This window comes from Pezoporus occidentalis, unplaced genomic scaffold (assembly GCF_034315485.1).
Source record: "Pezoporus occidentalis ecotype Australia unplaced genomic scaffold, CSIRO_AGI_Poc_V1 ctg81, whole genome shotgun sequence".
Taxonomy (NCBI): domain Eukaryota; kingdom Metazoa; phylum Chordata; class Aves; order Psittaciformes; family Psittacidae; genus Pezoporus; species Pezoporus occidentalis.
In genome coordinates this window covers 9067839-9086095 of record NW_026916170.1, presented here as the reverse complement: position 1 = coordinate 9086095, position 18257 = coordinate 9067839, and the positions used below count along the sequence as shown (strand labels likewise).

The 18257-nt window shown below is 39.4% G+C and overlaps 1 protein-coding gene across 8 annotated transcripts in view; it reads right to left on the bottom strand.

The window, feature by feature from the left end:
• The window catches only part of CNKSR2 (connector enhancer of kinase suppressor of Ras 2), a 213431-nt gene that overhangs the window by 11320 nt on the left and 183854 nt on the right, over positions 1-18257 (bottom strand). The window contains exon 21 of one of the 8 annotated variants that reach the window (XM_062603650.1): positions 3054-5271. The exons of the other annotated variants lie outside the window; for them this stretch is intronic. Coding sequence (XP_062459634.1) covers positions 5267-5271 — 5 coding nt within the window. The 3' untranslated portion in view covers positions 3054-5266. Of the gene's footprint in view, positions 1-3053; positions 5272-18257 lie in introns of those variants that run through there. 8 annotated transcript variants of the gene reach the window in all.

Sequence of the window (18257 nt, the reverse complement as noted above, 5' to 3'; positions counted from 1 at the left end):
CAAAAAGAAGAAGTAACAGTATTTAACCCTGGCAGGAAGTGCAATGAGATGCAGTTCAGGTCTACATGGAAGACAGCTGCTAATCAACTGCTCTGTGTAATACAGAACAGATTTTCCTGTTAAAGCATAAATAGAAACCTGTGTCATCTCCTATGCCACATTAAAATCAAGGCCTGACTGGGCATGTGAGTCTGCCTGTGCATGTATAGCCATACACACCTGTGCATATTACATGTATCTATATACTTGTATATATAATGCTTTCCACAACTGATGAAGAGTTTAAGCAAGCTGAAGAAAAGCTGTTGGCTTCTTGTGCAATGTCTGGCCTTTGCAACCCTTTTCTCTGTTATTCTTTCTCTTTGCCTGCCCTTTTTTGATTTGTGTAATCCTCCATCCCGATTGGCCCCATGTACCTGCAAGTGAGGATTTTTCCCAAAGACTTGAATCAAGGAAGGGAGCAGCAGTGTTTAAAAACAAGCTTTGAACCATGTGTTTGGTGAAACATTAGTGAAGGAGGATCAGAGAACATGTATTAATTTGTATGGTATAAAACCATCCTTTCTTCTAAAGCAGAAGTATTTTTGGGTTACCAGGATAGTTGTACATGTACATGTAAATGTATATGAAAACCTCCAGGCAAAAAAAGATATTTCCCAGAAAGGGTGTTCACTGAAATGGTGAACACAACAGAGCTCAGCAATATGCTGGAGTTTTCCACTCAACGATACGAGGCTGCCTTGCCTCTCACATATACGAGCATAAATTGGTTTCTTGAAATAAAGTGAACTGTGCAGGCAAGTGGAAAGTCATCTCCCATACGACAGATTTCTGAAGGCATTTCAGGTGTTTTCCACTGTTTGAACCAAGTTCAATCAGAAGCAGTTAGGTACCACCCATAACCACTTTTAGAAGATCCAACCCTAGCCTTTGTAAGACCTGGGAGATGCTAAATTTTTGCTGTGACAGCAAGGTCTAATTCTATTTGTGAACTGTTTATGGCACTAGTGTTTTTTTTTCCTGGGATCAGTAGATCCCTGCAAAACTCTTTTCCTCTGAGGTCACCCTTCTGGTGACATTCGAATGGCAAGCCTTGTGAGCCACTGCTGCCACGCAGACTGCAGTTTGTGAGGCAGCAGGCAGGAGCATGTTCAACCTCCTGGCTTCATGGGACACCTGTGCTGGTCTTACTAGAAGTCTCACACCCAGAGGTAATCACCTCTTTTCAGCTTTCCTTGCAACTGGAATTGCTTAGTAAAACCAGCTGACACTAAACTCGGCATTAAAAAAATAATCAGTCCTCGAGGTTTCTCCCTGCAGACCTGTGTTGCTGTGCTGACAGTAACATTTAGGCATTTTCAACATCCACTTAGGAATGAAGTTCAGGTGCCAGCAAATAGGTTAATATGTTAGTGAGAAGGGAAAACACAGGTAGAGGGAATAATTAGCTTGCTCTGTTCGTGCTGCCTCTTGACAGCTCTTACACACCTTGAATGAGCACCAGGAGAAGCTCCTCATTTGCTCCCAGCCCTGCTGTTTCATGAGCTTATACTGGTGGGCCGTGATTTCAGAGAGAGCATAAGAACAAAGAGGAAATAACTCCAAAGCTTCCCAAAGTAACCAGGAACTCTGATCAGTGGCAGAGCTTTTTGGCAGCAGTGTTATCCTTTGGTATTTGGACACAGTGCTCTACTCATTAAGTTGCCTATGAAGGCATCAGTTTAACCTCGATCTGCTGAACTGATTTTAGTGGCTCCCTGGGAGAATTTTAACATGATGAAATAGAGAGTTTGACATTTTTCTGTGCCACACATCGATATAAATGCTGTTTAATTTTACCACAAGCTACCGATGTTGAAGTGAAATAAACAGAGCAATTACATTTTGATGGTACGCTTCCCCTCAGTTCTCACAGTTCAGAAACAATGAAAAACTTGTCTTTATGAGGTAAACCAGTAGCTGAAGCAAACTGGGTAAACCACTACATGTTTGGGGATGCTTGTGACTTTAAACAGGATGAGGATGTCCCTATGGATACACCTCACAAGGGATACATGGAAGCAATTACTCCTTCAGGAAAATACTTTTTTTTTCACAAACCTAAGCTGTTACAGCACATGATGGTGTGAAAAGTTAAATGACAAATGATACAGGCACAGTGACATTACTCACCAGTCAGAATCAAGCCACAGTCATGCTTGCACAACAGCAATGCCTGTCAAGGTTTATGGGCTTGATACCTGAAACAAAGCCTGAATGGAAGAGGTATGCATTTCTGGTGAGCAACACTATTCCTGGTAAGAAACACCACTGAGAAAATGAACTCTACTTTGGGCTGCATCACAAGTTTGCTTATTTATATGGAAATGTAGCACTGACAGTGAAACACTTGCATCACTTAGGAATTGAAATCCTACTTTCAACGTGAAAGAAACACGGCAAATCAGCCTGGGTGGGGGCCAGCTCTCTTAGTTACCTCTGTAATGCACCACAGTCTGTTGGGGAGGCACCTCCTGAGGCATTTATGAAAGGGGCCTGAAATATTTCTGAAAATGTTATCTCAGAAGAAGTCATATTTATTCAGATATTCAGATTTCTCATTGGATTTATAATTGCACGTCATGATAGCTGCACTGATTAGATTCCAGACTAATTATCTGCACTCTGATTTACATGTTATTTACGTAGGGCATGACACTGCCTAATACAAAGCACCCCTTGTCAGCTGCTGAATGCCCATCACACCACCACGGTCTGTAAGCACCACACAGAGTTCAAAGTACCTTTGAGAACCAGAGCTATTACTGTGATGAGAAACAGGCAATACCATGTGGCTTTTCTAGGCATTGCTCATGTCATCAGATGTCATCACGAACTTGTGAACACGTATACACCTTAACATAAGGATGTCTCTCATAACTGACATGTCATCACCCAGGAAAGGTCTGTTCCCCATCCACTGGGCAGAATGTGTTTGCACACAAAAGAAACAAGAGAAAGGAAATAAACATCAGCCCTGACAGACGATGGTTACGCAAAGGCAAAACTGAAAATTTGGTGGCTTATTTCCTTTATTAAGCCCAAAATAACACCTTTAAAAAATCCTGACTTCATGAATAAATCAAATGCTTTCATTAAAGAAACGTTTACTGCCATTTTCTATACTTTATTTTAAGGCATACAGAAAATATTTAACAAATGTGTATGCAATTAAATGCTAGGGACTGCTAATTACACCCCTTCTGAATGCCTCTGCAAAACAAAGATACTCAGTACAATATGTTAGAAAGCATGGGGAAAAGAAAGAGAGGAAGCTGAAGACAATCTAATTCATATTAGCACAGATATATGCTGGCCTTTGGCTACGAGCAGCAAATAAGCCAACAGTATAACCTCAAATGGCAGCCAAAGGACATTTTTGAGTCACATCTTTGCTTCTGCTTCCCTAATTCATTTCCAAAACATTTCACCTCTAACTAATTATGGAATTTAATGACAGAATGTAAAGGACTGGCTGGGGTTGCAGGCCATTCCAACAAGGCTTTAATGACATATCCTTCAGGTTGCAGAATCTATGTACTTAGCAGTGATTTATCAGACCTGGCAGAAGCAGGTACTTCAAAGGCAACCTTATATAAAAAATAAATTCTGCCTTTGCCAAGCACTGGAAAGAGCACTAAATTAAATTTTAAAATCAATTCCTACAGACAAGAGAGTCATAAAAACTCAGTGGGTTTGTCTATTTGGCCAACAGGCAAAAATTTATGACAGTATAGTTTTGTAATTAATAGTAGCAATACAGTGTATGTTTTTGATCAGAAAAAATTAAAGATGCCAAAACAACATTGCTAAATATTTAGGTTGATTCGTGACAGTCCCATTGAGCAGAAATACAAAACATGCATTTTGATGAATTTCCAGCTAGTTTGTCATACTATACTTTTTATTTTTCAAAAAAGAATATTAAAACTATTATAAGCTTTTGTCACCTGCTGTAAGGCAGAATGATGTAATTTTATTCACTGCACATTTCCTGTTTGTGAGGCAAAAAAGCATAATTTACTTCTTTATAAAAGGGAAATATATATAACTATATATATATATAATTTTATTGGTATTAACATAATGCAATACCATACATTGAGCAAACAGAAAGAAAACATTTCAAAATACATTTTTTAAAAGTATCTCCCCGTAAGATAGTATGAAATATCAAGTAATTAGCATTAACATTATTACAATACACCCTTAGCCAAATATATTAAGGAAAATCCACATTCTAATCACAGAGATAGAGGCAAACATCAACCCATAGGGGACCCGGAACATAATGATAAATACAATATCTGAATCTACTTTGAGTGACATCCAGACAAATACTGGCCCCAAAACAGCCCTCTGGAGTCTCGGTGTTATACAGAGAATACTTTGTGCCTGGTTGGCCAGGCAGCATCACTCACATGTTTAAGTCCTAGAAGATAAAGAGGAACTGAAGAGTTTATCTGCAGAGTCTAATAAATCTCAGCGCGAGGTATCTTCTCCGTCATGATCCCAGTGTACCCTCTGGTAATTCGTTACAAATCATTAGATAAACGGAAATCTCTGAAATGTCTATACATACCTCCACTTGACAGAATACACTTAGTTTAGCATGACAAAGTAAAGTGATTTCCTTCACTAACGTGAAGCTCGCTTTAATGCTGCATGACTCTGCCTAGTTGGCCTGAACAGGTTCACTGGAGTTCAGTACAAGCAACAGGATTTTACAGTTACCATGGCTGAATCTCTCTTTAATTCCTCGAAGTCTGCAGAACAAAACTGAGTGACATCAAAGCCCTTCCCCTGCCAAGACCCTCTTCCCCTTCCGTTCTCCCATGCCGGGGGGTGGGGGGTGTGTGTGTAATATTTTCTGCAAATGTGCTCCATGTAGACTGGATCTGACTTTGTGCCTAGTCCCATTGTGGAAAGGGTGCATTCTTCAAAAGACTGGCCATGCCCTTTGACACCTTCCTGGAGGCCTCATATCCAGGCATGTGGTTGTCTATGCTTTAACAGGTCTGTTCTCTGTTATAAACATCAAAGTTATTCAGGAAGAACTGACTTTCTGAACGGAGGCCATTAGGTTGCTTGCAAGAGGCTGAAGTTGAGTCTCCGCCGTGCCAATTCTCTAATGATAAGTTTATCAACCTTTGAGTCCAATCGGTTCAGTGCCAAGAGAAGTGGATCCCATTTGACATGGAGAGGTGCTATCAACTCTCGCAGTGTATTAGCCTAATATGATAAAGCAGTGTTACAATATGTTGAAAGAACTGTGATGTGCCATTATTTCCATATCATATTAGTATATTAGAAATACTATCATGCAAACAAGAGCAAATAGCAAATCTGGCATACAGTAGCAGCACTACAGAGCTTTTCTAATCTGCATGCAGCTATGCTTATGAAGACAGAGACATGGCACTGTTCTGTTGTTACAGTTGCTCCATTAAAATATCCATCCCTGATGCAAAAGAAGTATTTAGGGCAGAAAGTTGTATATTCTCTTTGTGGATATGCTTTCAAAAAAGAAGAAAAACCCAAACAAAACAACAGAACAAAGACCAATTAAAAAAAAACAAAGAAACCACAAATAAAACAAGAGAACAATTCACATCCTAACCAATTTGGATTGATTTCCTCCATGTTGAGGAGACATTAGCTCATTTGTTAGCACTGGAAAAGGGTCACATGAATGAGAAGAAAGGAAGCAAACAATGTGCCCCAAATCCACCAAACGTGCTACAAACACAGAAAAATATCCTGCTGGCAACTTTTTCATGAACTAGGACAAGAGATGGCACAAAAAAAATCTGGTTCCTCTTGTTATCCTAGCTGACAATCCAGCATTGTGCAACATTGGGTGAAGGATAAGATACAGAGCTAGGAAATCACGTGATTGTGAAACCACACTGACATTACATTCATCCAAAAGCTAGGCCTTGAGAACTTGAGAAGCTTTGTGGACCTGTGTTAGCAAAGAAAAGAGAAAGAGAGAGTGGAATAAACAGCATACATCTAAGTTGTTTACTTAGAGTTTCTGGGTGGCTATGCAGCCTCTGCACTGGCAGTTTCAAAAGCCCAGCTGCTCCCAGTACGTACCCTATTCTATTGTCTACTACACTTATTTGTTATAAAAAATGAAACTACATGGATTTTGAAATCCATTGTGGTTTTAGATCTCAGATATGAAAAGGTGGGGGAAGTTTTGGTATTAAAAAAACCCCAAACACTTTGGGAAAGAGTTCAGCTGTGCAGAATATACATCTGCACCAATTCAATCCAATTTAAAAGGTGAGATTTTTTTAACCCTTGTTAAGGAGATTTTTTTTTTTCTTTTTTTCCCCTAAAGACAGGATGAAAAAGGAAGGAAAATATCAAGTGTTGCCAGTTTTACTCTTCAACATGTCACAAAAGGTCTGGAAAGCAGAAGTACTGTCTCAGTGACAGAAGGCACAAGGTGGAAAGAATCCCAGATGGAAAGATCGGTGCCATTTACTCCACCCACGGCAGCAATAGGAAAATGAGTTTCCAGAGAGGCAGGGGGTGAGCAATGCTATATGGAACTCAAACCGAGTTCAGGCTTTGCTCCACTGCTGAGATTTCCTGGCGACTCTGTGCGTCAACAGGGAGAGGAAGAAGAAGGGAAAGGAAAACAGTTTATATAACTAAATCCTAAGTATAGCAGTTGAAAGAAGCTTTCATATAACTTCTTGTTTAAAATAAGGAACATTTGATTCTACAACCAAAATGAAAAATAAAAAAAAAGCAACCTCCCCCCCCCCCCCAAAAAAAAAAAAACAAAAACAAAAACTAGCCAAAAAAAAACAACAAACCCACCCCAAAACCAAACCCCTGACAAACAGAAGGCCAAACCAGCACATTTCAGGACTCATGGGGTTGAGGGAAGGGGGGCTTAGTAGACTGAATAAGGGAATGTTTTTCACACTTCATCCTGTTTTATACTACAGTAACAGCATTTATAAGAAGAGTCTTGGATTTGTTTGGAAAAAGGCACTAAGTGAAAGAGGATACTGCTGCCTTCTAGCTATCACTTCTCAAGCTTGCTGTCTCTTGGTTGTTATTAATGTAACTTTATCTCCAAAAATTCAGGAAGTTTGGTTTCAAAGGTCAGGCTTTGGTGAAAAAAAAGGTCCCTCTTCATGAAACAAGGTGGCTACGAAATAAGGAAGGGTTATTGAAGATAAGGCAAGGGTATTATCTAGCAGATGTCTAGACCCAGTTCTTCCACATGCCCTGCCAAAGCATGGTACCTAAATTATGTATGTAAAATCCAACTAGATTTTGGATTAGAAGATGACTATTCCTGAAAAAAAACCTTTCTAATTAGACACACTTTTGAAAAGGCTATTCAGTAATAGGCCTCTCATCAAACACTGGTAAATCTTTACTGTCTCAGCTTGGATTAGTCACAATTTGCATGAACACCTTTTATTATGGCCTCTTAAAGGTAAGTGTTAGTGTACACTGTCCTATTTATCTGAAAGTGAATATAATTAACAGGCATTTGAGGAGGCTTTTCTAAATAGATCTTATCATTTTACTGTACCACTCTTACTGATAATGAGTACTGTACAATATTTCCTATTAGTGTAGATGCACTACACTACTAAACTAGAGTTTAGAAATTCTGCTTTTTGGTAGTAAAATCATTTTTTTCTTACCATTATAAACCCCACATTTTTCTTTGTGTGTCACAAGCATTAGCAAAATGTTTTATGTAAAATATCTCCAGCATACAGTTCCCTTTCTATATAGGTTTTTAAAATTTGTTTTAAAGCAGAACAAATACAAATAACAAAGAACAAGTAGCGTGCTTTTGGATGGATACTTATTGACACTACAACTTACAAAACTGATGAGACTTGCAAACATTTTGAAAAATAAACCAACTGCCATTCACATATAAAAATGAATGTGACCCTATGAAAACAATGAAGTGAACTTACTGCATTTAGCAACCAAATTATGTGTGTATTATTAGAAGAGCTTTACTGCAAATGACTTCCCCAGAGAGGCTGCAGAAACAAAACTGCCTGCTGTAAGTCTCCACCTATTTCTTCAGCTAATTTGGTCACATAAGATGTGAGTAATCTTGTGTCTGGGCAAACCTGTAAACAGTGGGAGGTATTTTACCCATTGAAGGTGTCAGAGACAGAATGCATCAGGGCTGGGACCAACCTGCCAAGCAAGAGCAAAGGGATGCTCTGCAGGCCTTTCCCACCATTTATTGTTAAAAAACAATAAAAATGTAAGCAGAAGGGAGGACAAATTTTCCACCTGAGAGAAATGCTTGAGAGTCACAATCAGTAAGGTCTCAAAAGGCCTCTCACACCGTAAGTCCTATGTAAGGAAAGGGACATGGAAGGCGAATCAACAATTTCTTTTTCTCTTTGAGACCTATTTATTGTTAATGAAGGCACAGCAGCCGTCACTAATGAGAGGTAATCTAAGTTAGGGGCTTTCACTCTGATGTGCTTTTTAATAAAATGTGTAACATTTTACTGCTGCCACTTGAGAGTACACTTTCTTACGAACGTTCACATCATACATTTTGTCTAAACAGGCTACAAGTTGCTTGATTATTAAATGGTATGATTATGGTAAATTTGCTTATCAGAGAAGGTCGAATAACAGCAGGTTAATAAACTTACTTTTTAAAAAAGTACTTGAGTTTTAGAAAAGGAAATTTCAAATTTCCCATCTATAGTGACAATCAGTGAACTGTAACCACCTTTTGAATCTTGCATGTCTAGTTACATATATTCCCCTAAAGGTAAATACTATGTGTGAGTAATCAGGCTCCGAACAAGAATGAATGCAAAGGCCTTGGGAAAAGAAATCCCCCCCACCATGTACCACAGGCTGTTCCGTGGCTGCTTCTAATTCCAATGGTAGATACATTTTTGTTCTTACTAGTAATTGCCTAAGTCATTAGTAAAACTAGTAATTGACAGAGAGTCTTTGGGAGGAATGCTGGCAGATCTACAAATTGTCCATTGCTCAATGGTAGGAAGCTCCCACCCTCTTCAGGACTGCTCAGGTCTCAGATGCCACACAGAGATGAAAAGGAGCTGGTATGCAGCCTGGTAATGAGAGTGCCTGAGGAAAGAGGGTTTTAATGGCACACCCAGTACAGCCCCCTGACACTATACTCCAAAGCGGCATCTCTGCAAATTAGACTGTAAGAAGCCAGTTAGATGTGCAAGCAGTAGCAGGAGTCAGTACTCTGGAGACTGAGATACTGCAGTAGAGGGCACTAAATCAAGCAATGACAATGTAGGAATATGCTTTCTACAAATAGCAAGTTCCAGCTTTTTATCACAGTATATGCTTTAGTGTCCCTCATGTCCTCACTGAGCTAAATAAAGGAACACCAAGAGCACAAATAGTGTATGAGAAAGCACCGCAATGAGGAAGGGGGACTGGGAAGACAGATGGTGGTGTGAGACGACATATAACCTCCAGTATCTGCTCCTCTACAAGTGCTGCTCTTAGCCCCATAGGACAATGCTTGGGGAAATTACAGGGCTCTGATCAGAAGGCATTCTTCCTCCTGCTTACCACAGTACTTCTAAATGTGCAACTGTATCCAGCTTTCATAATATGCAGCCCACATAGTACAGTTATTGCTAAATAATCCTCTATCTATTCACTACTAAGGAACTAAATACCCCCCCAACAAAGTGAGCAAAAATCCCACTAGAGTTACAATGAAAAGCACCAAAAAAACCTTAAAATTCATTGCTAATGTTGCCTTACACACTCCAGCACCACACTACTAATGTACTTATTAGTACATAAAATAAGATTATTCTCTGCATCATCCTGTCTTAAGCTGTGCATATGTACGCTGAATTGTACCTAACTCACCTCATGTGCAGAGAAGACACTGAAGCCTTATAAACTCATTATGCTTTTCCCTGGACTCTTGCTTAGCTCTGCAGCTGCAGATACCACTCTGTCCCTAGGCATAAATACAGACATCACTCTGGTGGTGCATGCTGCAACAACCTTCATTCAAAGCACTCTTACTGCTCTGTGAAAGCCACCTTTGACAAAAACAGACAGACTTGTAAGTTTGTGGAGACAGAACTCTCAAGAATTTCTAACCTTTTTTTCTGCACTACCTTCTGCTAAAGTAATACCTCACACAGAGATGTCAAGGAAAAAGTTATCTATAGAATATGCATTTGCTTTACCAACATTGTTTCTCTAAACACCGAGAGGGTTTTTGACAATGCCACTAGAGGTCCTGTATTATTTCCTGTTTGTTTATGGACGTTTTCTGAAGTGACAAACTTCCCGCTTGCTTGACAAATAAGGATGATACCAGTATCAGTAGCTAAACATCTAATGAAGGACTCAATTTTTGTCTCCTTTTATATGGAATTTTTTTTTTTTATATTATTCCTAATTCTTACTAATATTGTCCTTATGCCCTTCCATATTAAATACATCTCATGGGTATTCTTGTGCTGTACAGGTAGGTCTCTCTGTAGTACCTGTAAAGTTCTCTACTTTAGCTCATTACTGGGGTCTTACTGGAATAATGGTCCACAACTCCAAGAAGTAGCAGTTCGAGTTGTGGCTCTGTCAGAAATCCACAGTTGCTTTTCCAGAGTAGTTTGTTTCGTAACCATTGTAAACTAATACAAACAGTTGCTCCCAGAAGGAGGAAGCTCTCTAATCTGGGACATAAACAGTGAGACACAGTTGAATAACCATGGTCAAAAAGCCCCCCCCCCCCCCCCGAAAAAAATAAGCTGTCTGAATTTCTTACAGTTTTATAGATGTTCAGAGGGTGCAAGATGCAATCAGGACTTTAGCGTATCACTGGGTAATGTGAATTCTGAGAACGTTATTAACATTTCTGCATATCAGCACTGTAATTGCTGGGTTACACTGAAATGAAGTTAAATATGCGTATGGGACAAGCTTCACCCAGAAGAAGTCTATGTTACATTCAAAAGACAAGCATATGGGGCACATATCTAGCAGTGAGGCTCCTTTCGATCCAATTCTTAGTACTGTTGTAAGCTAAAATTAGCCAGGCTACAATTGTAATAGCATATAAAGCTCAATTTAATCTACCAAACCTTCTGTGCAGTTTACACTGAGAACTGCTTGAAAAGATGTATTTTTTTTTCCTGACCATGAAGCAGGAACTGCAGTTCCACTTTGCTGCCCTGTGAAAGAGTTACTGTAAAGAACAAGAATGGGACTTGCGTTTCCTAACTAATGCTTTGGACTACAACCCTGAAAAAAGAAAGTAATATACTGGTTTTTTGCATGTGTATTTCCAAATGTTTTGATAAGGAATATTGAAGTAGAGTTGGTCCTATTATTGTAACAGACTATCCTCTATATCACTTTTATCAGCAGCATATTTCTGGGAATTTTTATACACTAACTCACTCAGGACTTTAGAAGCAAACAGAAATGTATGGAATTAATTATAATATGTCACTTTTAAACTTACACAAAGAGATTTTTAACTTCAACCAGTAGAGCCACTTTAGACAAAGAACACTTTAATAGCCCATCATAAAGTAACATAATTGCTTTTTCTGATGATGCCTTCCATACTGACAGCAAAAATACCAATCCACTGACAAAATCTCTCATGTGACTAAATAATACAAGGCCAGATTGTCATCTCCCCATTGCCTGCCTGCATCCAAAGACAGAAGACTGAGACGCTGCCCCTGCCACAGCTGCTGACAACTGCAGCAACCTGCCATACTGGCCTAATCTCTTCCCTTAGTGTAAGAAGAGACAGATAAAAGAGACAGATCACATAAACATTGTAAGTAAGTTGTTGATATGACTTTATGAGGTAAAATAAACAAACTGAGCAAAACCTGTCATCTCTGTGCCCTGTTCTATCAAGGCTTTTCAGCAGCTTTTGCTAAAACATCCAACATGAATGGTGTGAAAACCCACACAGTTAGGGAAAGCTGGGAGGGCAGATTATTATGATAATTATTATGATGATGATTATTATGATGATTATTATTACTCATGTTGAGATATTTTAATTGAATTTGGAGCTTACTGGAGAAGCACAAAACATGGGCATTATTACTTATGTGGCGAGGCCATTATGTGAAGTGTTGAAAACAATCCCTGGCTGGCTGTGCCACATATAACGAAGGTGTACTCCCTTCTTGCTACTCATACAATTATAGAATCACAGAATAGTTTGGCTTGAAAGGGACCTTCAAAGGTCATCTAGTCCAACCCCCCTGCCATGAGCAGGGACTTCTTCAACTAGACTTGATTGTTCAGAACCACATCCAGCCTGGCCTTGAATATCTCCAGGGATGGCACATCCACCACCTCTCTGGGCAACATGTGCCAGTATTTTACCACCCTCTTTATAAAATATTTCTTCCTCACATCCTGAATCTCCCCTCTTTTAGTTTCAAACCATTACCCCTTGTCCTCTCACAACAGGCTCTGCTATCAAGTAGTAGCACTTGTTTGATCTGTCAATCCAGCTTGCCTTGACTGTTCTCAGGCGAGTCATGCCACTCTGCTCCAGTTCTATTTTTGATTTAGTCAGGTCTCTTCCAGGCTTGAGGAGGACCATACTTAGTAATACAAATGCTATTAGACCTGAAACCCCTCTCTCAGATTATCAAACTGAAATACACTGCCCAAAAGCGGCATACAAAGGAAGTGCTTTTAGAAACTAATGAATTTGGTTTCTATAAAAATAAAGCAGAAATCACGCTTTCTGTTTTAAAACAACGATTCAGCTGCTTTCTTAGGTGTCTATGGTGTCCTGAAAGCCCATCAGACCAATACAACAGTGAGCTCCTTGTTTTTGTGAATTAATTACCTACTTGGGAATATAAAATGAAGAATTAATGATAAAATGTTTCACACCTGGTGCATATGAAAGCTTATATTATCATCTGGTGAACTTTTATTTTTTATGAGAATAATTATTTTTACATAAAAAAGCTTTCACTGAAAGGTTTTACATAAGGTGCCCTTCTGACAAGTCAAACATTGCTACACTTTTTTGCTTATAATTGCTTTATATATTTTTTCATATATATTTTTAATGTGCAAAAGCTGTTTTCAGAAGTGCTCCATTTTTTTTTTCATAAAAAATATATCCTGAGCCTATCATATGCCAAACAATGCCCTCACCAGTGCAATAAGAGAAAAACAGAGCTGCACAGGGATTTTATTAGGCTAAAGGCTCCTCTTACAGAAGTCAAATGCTGAAAATGTCAGAAGTTCCCCAGTGTATTTCAACTTTAAAGACAGCAGCAAAACCCAAATTGTAACTTCAAATCCCTGAATATGCTAGACTAAAGATGAGCTCTTTAATTGGATAGGATCTCCGAAAACTTGCTAAGAAAGTACTTCTGTAAGTAATTTAGTAGGCGGAAGAAACAGCAAACTAATCAAGGAAGTCTTTTGTCGTATCACATTATGTGTACAAGCTCCTGATTAAATATTCAGAAAACTAAAAAACTACAAGTTCATGAAAAGGGATTGTAAAAGGCATTTGTCAGAAAGCTCATGAAGCCCAGACAAAGCCTAACGTGGCATGCCAATGTTTCACAGCCACATGAATAGCCAGCCATGGAGGCACCCTTAGCTCTGCTGCCCAGCCTTCCTCTGACATCCAGGCACCATCAAAGGCCCTCTTGGGGCCCAATTTCACCACTGGTTCTCTTCTGCACATCTGACCCCTTCCTGGTGTTGGAGGCAGAGCCCTGCTCCTGCCTCAGTGCCCCATCCTGAGGGGTCAAGGGCAATATTCCTGAGCCTGGCAGAGACCCACTGTCCTCCTGAAAATCACTGAATAAGGTGGGCTCAGTGCTCATTCAAGGGTAGCAACCTCCCTCCTATGGATTTCTCAAGTTGCTCAGTCCTATGACTGTTACCTATGCCCTCTGCTAATTTCTTTAGTAGCTACATTGTATTCTTTAATTTCCTTTTCCTCAGCAGTCTTGTATGTGAACAAGCCTTACACTTCTCTTTCCATGCATCACTTGTGCTTGCATTTTTTTTTGTTTGTTTTGTTTGTTTTTTTTTTTTTTAGCAAATAGCTGAGGGTATGAGATCTGCTATAGAGCTACACAAATGGACTTGTTGGACCATTTGTACTAAGCTCACATCTGCTGTGCAGAAGGGAAACATTGGTCTACAATACAAAACAGTAAAACCAACAAGCTTAGTGAGTTTCTAATTTTGCAAGGATTTGTTTTTTCAGAAGAAAGCAAACATCCCTCTTAAAGGAGCTGCGTATCTGATGGCAATAAACTCACTAATTTTCCTGTACAGCACCAGGACTTGCTATCAGTTCAACCAGATATTCCAAAAGGCTTTATAGCAGCCTGTTTACAACAGGCTAATGCTTTTGTAATTTGCAGTGATGTGGATTTATTTTCATCTTCCTCAGTGTTTTTCATTCCAGAAACACAGGTTCTGGAAAATTCTCCAGGTGCAATGTCATGGAATTAAGCTATGAATTTATGTTTGATTTATGTCATATCTTTCATAATTAGGATAAAGGATGCACAGAAAACAAGATTGCTTCTGGAAAACAGACCCAAGGAAAGTGACTTTGAAATATGCAGAGATCATACTACCTTTTAGAGTGTCCTTGCTTTTATCTGATATATTAAAAATATATCTTACAGAGTAACCACAAGGTTCAATGTATATTAAATAATGCAGCTATTCAGCAACTGTGTGGAAAAATGAGAACTTTCCCAATTTAAGTTTTCTATTAGAAAGTAAATGAGAAGGTAGAAACAGGCAACAATTTATCTGTTCTGGTTACATTATTGTGCAATAGGCACTGTGTCAGCACAGCTGCTGGAGATGAAACAGCTTTTGGAGACCACGATTTACACACTTCTCTGTGAACAATAAAATACAGCAAGCACATGGTCATCTGAAGCTGAAGGTTTTTAAAACAACCCTTTAGCAGGTGTGTGCAGAAACCTTGGGGGGTTTCAGAACTGGAATTCCACACGTACGTGCCTAAGTGCAGCGAGCAACTCCCCTGCTCAGCCTGGAACTACTACAATCATTATATTTAATTTGGAAGGAGGAAACAGTTGCTAGTAAAACCCAGAAGGAACAGAGATGAAGACCCGGCTATATACTTTTGGTCATTAATAACAGTGCTAGCTATGGCAACCGCTAAAGATGGGCAACAGCAGACTGAAGAAATGCAAAACATACAAGGACAAAATAAAGAAACAGGCTCATGCCTTCATCTTTTAAAATATCTACTCCATTTCACTATGGTACAACTGAATAAGTCATCTGAAGAAAAAGTCTCACCAGAGGCCTCTGCTGATACTTTTGGAAGACCTGAGCTTAAGGGGATACTATAAGAAAGTTTTACTTGTCAAAAATAACTGTCACCTCAGCTAATTATGGACAGATACATATTACAGAATTTCCATAATCATGAGGTTATGACAGAGGTTATGTCCTCTGTGGAGGACAGCTTAGGCTGAGTAAATGGTTCTGTGCACTGGCACAGTCTGCCAGAACACGGCCCCAACATAAAATATGTCCATTCTCACCTGAGCAACATGCTAAATTGTGCAGTTCCCTGAAACAGAGGCAAAGGCAGCATGGGTGGATTTACAGTAGGTTGTCATAGAATCATAGAATTGTTAGGGTTGGAAAGGACCTTAAGATCATCTAGTTCCAACCCCCCTGCCATGGGCAGGGACACCTTATGCTAAATCATATCACCCAAGGCCTCGTCCAACCTGGCCTTGAACACTGCCAGGGATGGAGCATTCACAACCTCCCTGGGCAACCTATTCCAGTGCCTCACCACCCTAACAGGAAAGAATTTCCTTCTTATATCCAACATAAATTCCCCTGTTTAAGTTTTAACCTGTTACCCCTTGTCCTGTCACTACAGTCCCTAATGAAGAGTCCCTCCCCAGCATCCCTATAGGCCCCCTTCAGATACTGAAAGGCTGCTATGAGGTCTCCACGCAGCCTTCTCTTCTCCAGGCTGAACAGCCCCAACTTCCTCAGCCTGTCTTCATATGGGAGGTGCTCCAGCCCCTGATCATCCTCCTGGCCCTCCTCTGGACTTGTTCCAACAGCTCCATGTCCTTTTTATGTTGAGGACACCAGAACTGCACACAATACTCCAAGTGAGGTCTCACGAGAGCAGAGTAGAGGGGCAGGATCACCTCCTTTGACCTGCTGGTCACGCTCCTTTTGATGCAGCCCAGGATATGGTTGGATTTCTGGGCTGCAAGCACACACTGCCCTGTGTTGCTATCAAAACAAAATGCTTTTAAAACAGGTTTTCTTACTGGGGGAAAGATTTATGACACCGTCATCCTCAACTGTATCACAGAGCATTAAGGCTGATGGGATTTTCAGTTGAAAAACCAGTAACAACTCTAGGAAACTTGATCCATAGCTTATTGCAGATTTATGTCCATTACAGTTTTATGTCCTATTTCTAGTCTTCTGCCTTTTGCTTCCATCTCACCCCACAAGATTTTGCCTTCTCTTCTCCAGCTACCTTGATGTTTCCTGTTCCAAGTAAGCACTACAGACCACAGCCTATAGAAAGGCTTTCCTTTCTTTTTACATGGGTAAATTAAACCTCTACCACCTTGGTGGGGTCTGCTTTCCTTTTTTTGTTCATTGGCTTACTCTCAGGAGCCTCCTACTCCCCATCATCCAAGGGAGCCATAATGCTCCGAAATGGATGCAGTCTTCTGGCAGCTGTGCCAGAAGAGCCAAATCCAGGTGGAATATAAAATCTCATCCTTCCACTCCTGCTTTCCTCTGAGTAGAAACCTGAAGACTCCAAGTGTCACAGGCCTCCGAGGGACAATGCTGGCTGCTCAGGGCCATGCCTTTGTCCTCCCAAGACCAGCCTCCCCTAAAGTTCACTAATAATGAAATCCGTCAAGGACCCAAGTGCTAGCTTCAAAACTGAAGAGTTTAATTTTTACTTGAAGTGATTTTTTTGTACTCTCGCTATAAATGTTGTGATCTTGTTTAGCCACAACATATACAAGCTTAGGAAATTGGCCTCTTGGGATGAAGGAGAGCAAGAAGGCACCTGACATTTCTAAGTTTCATAACTGTAAAAGCCATTTCCAAATTGTGAGTCTCCAAGACAATCACTTTTTCACTTTAGGAAAACCTCGAATCTTCCTTCCACCTTCTACCAATAGTTCAAAATTAAGTGAACCAAAAATTTCAGCCATGCTTTATACAAGTATTCCCAGGAAACCTAACACACACCCTCTTTTCCTCCTCTTATACTATGGAGACATTTCACATGCATTTTATAGACTATGCAAGACAGTCTTGGAATCAAATTTCTTTAGAATTTGCACAGATGCAAGGACAACCTGTTTATGCTATAAGAATTACGATGGCCACTATAAGGTGGCCATATCTGCAGGCAGAACTTCTGAACTGAACTGCAGAGGGTTAAAATGCAAAATGAGCACAGAACTTACTTAGAAACTTACTGATGTGTTAATGCATGGCACACTAAAGTCAAAAGTGCATTTTCTGGTTTTTATTTTTATTTCACAGTCTCACCATTCAATAAACCACTGTCAAAATTCTGAGATTTAAATTTTCAATGTGTTAGTATAAAAAATACATAGTGCAGTTAAATTATCCTAGTTCATTAATAAGTATTCCTAGCCCCTGCAAGAATCACATGAAACTTTTGAGGCTACAGTAGGAAATGTGACATTAAATACCAAGATCATACAATAACACTGGAGAAGATAAGCATAGTCCCCAGTGGCAGAAAAAGTTAAATAAATAAATAAAAAATCTAGTCTTGGAAAGCTTTTAGTTGGAGTGTAAAATTAAAATGGATTTTTTCATATGCTTTTTACACAACCATAAATAAATAAAGACAGAAATTCTTGTATCTTCTGAAAAGACAGAAACCAGCAACTCTAGTTGTCCCTAAACCCATTATATTAGAAGTTAAAAATTTAAATGTTGCACTGTAGAAGTATGTGCATGTACTTGATTAAAAAAATCTTGAAAATAAAATTTATTTTCTAAATTAAAAATTGAAAAAAATGGCAGGGTACCTTCTAGCAGGGAAGAAAGAAACAGAATTCTCAGAATAAACAGCTTGAAGTTTTTTATAGTATGATGTTCATATTTGATTTCAAGTGTTCACATAAGTACAGGAAAAA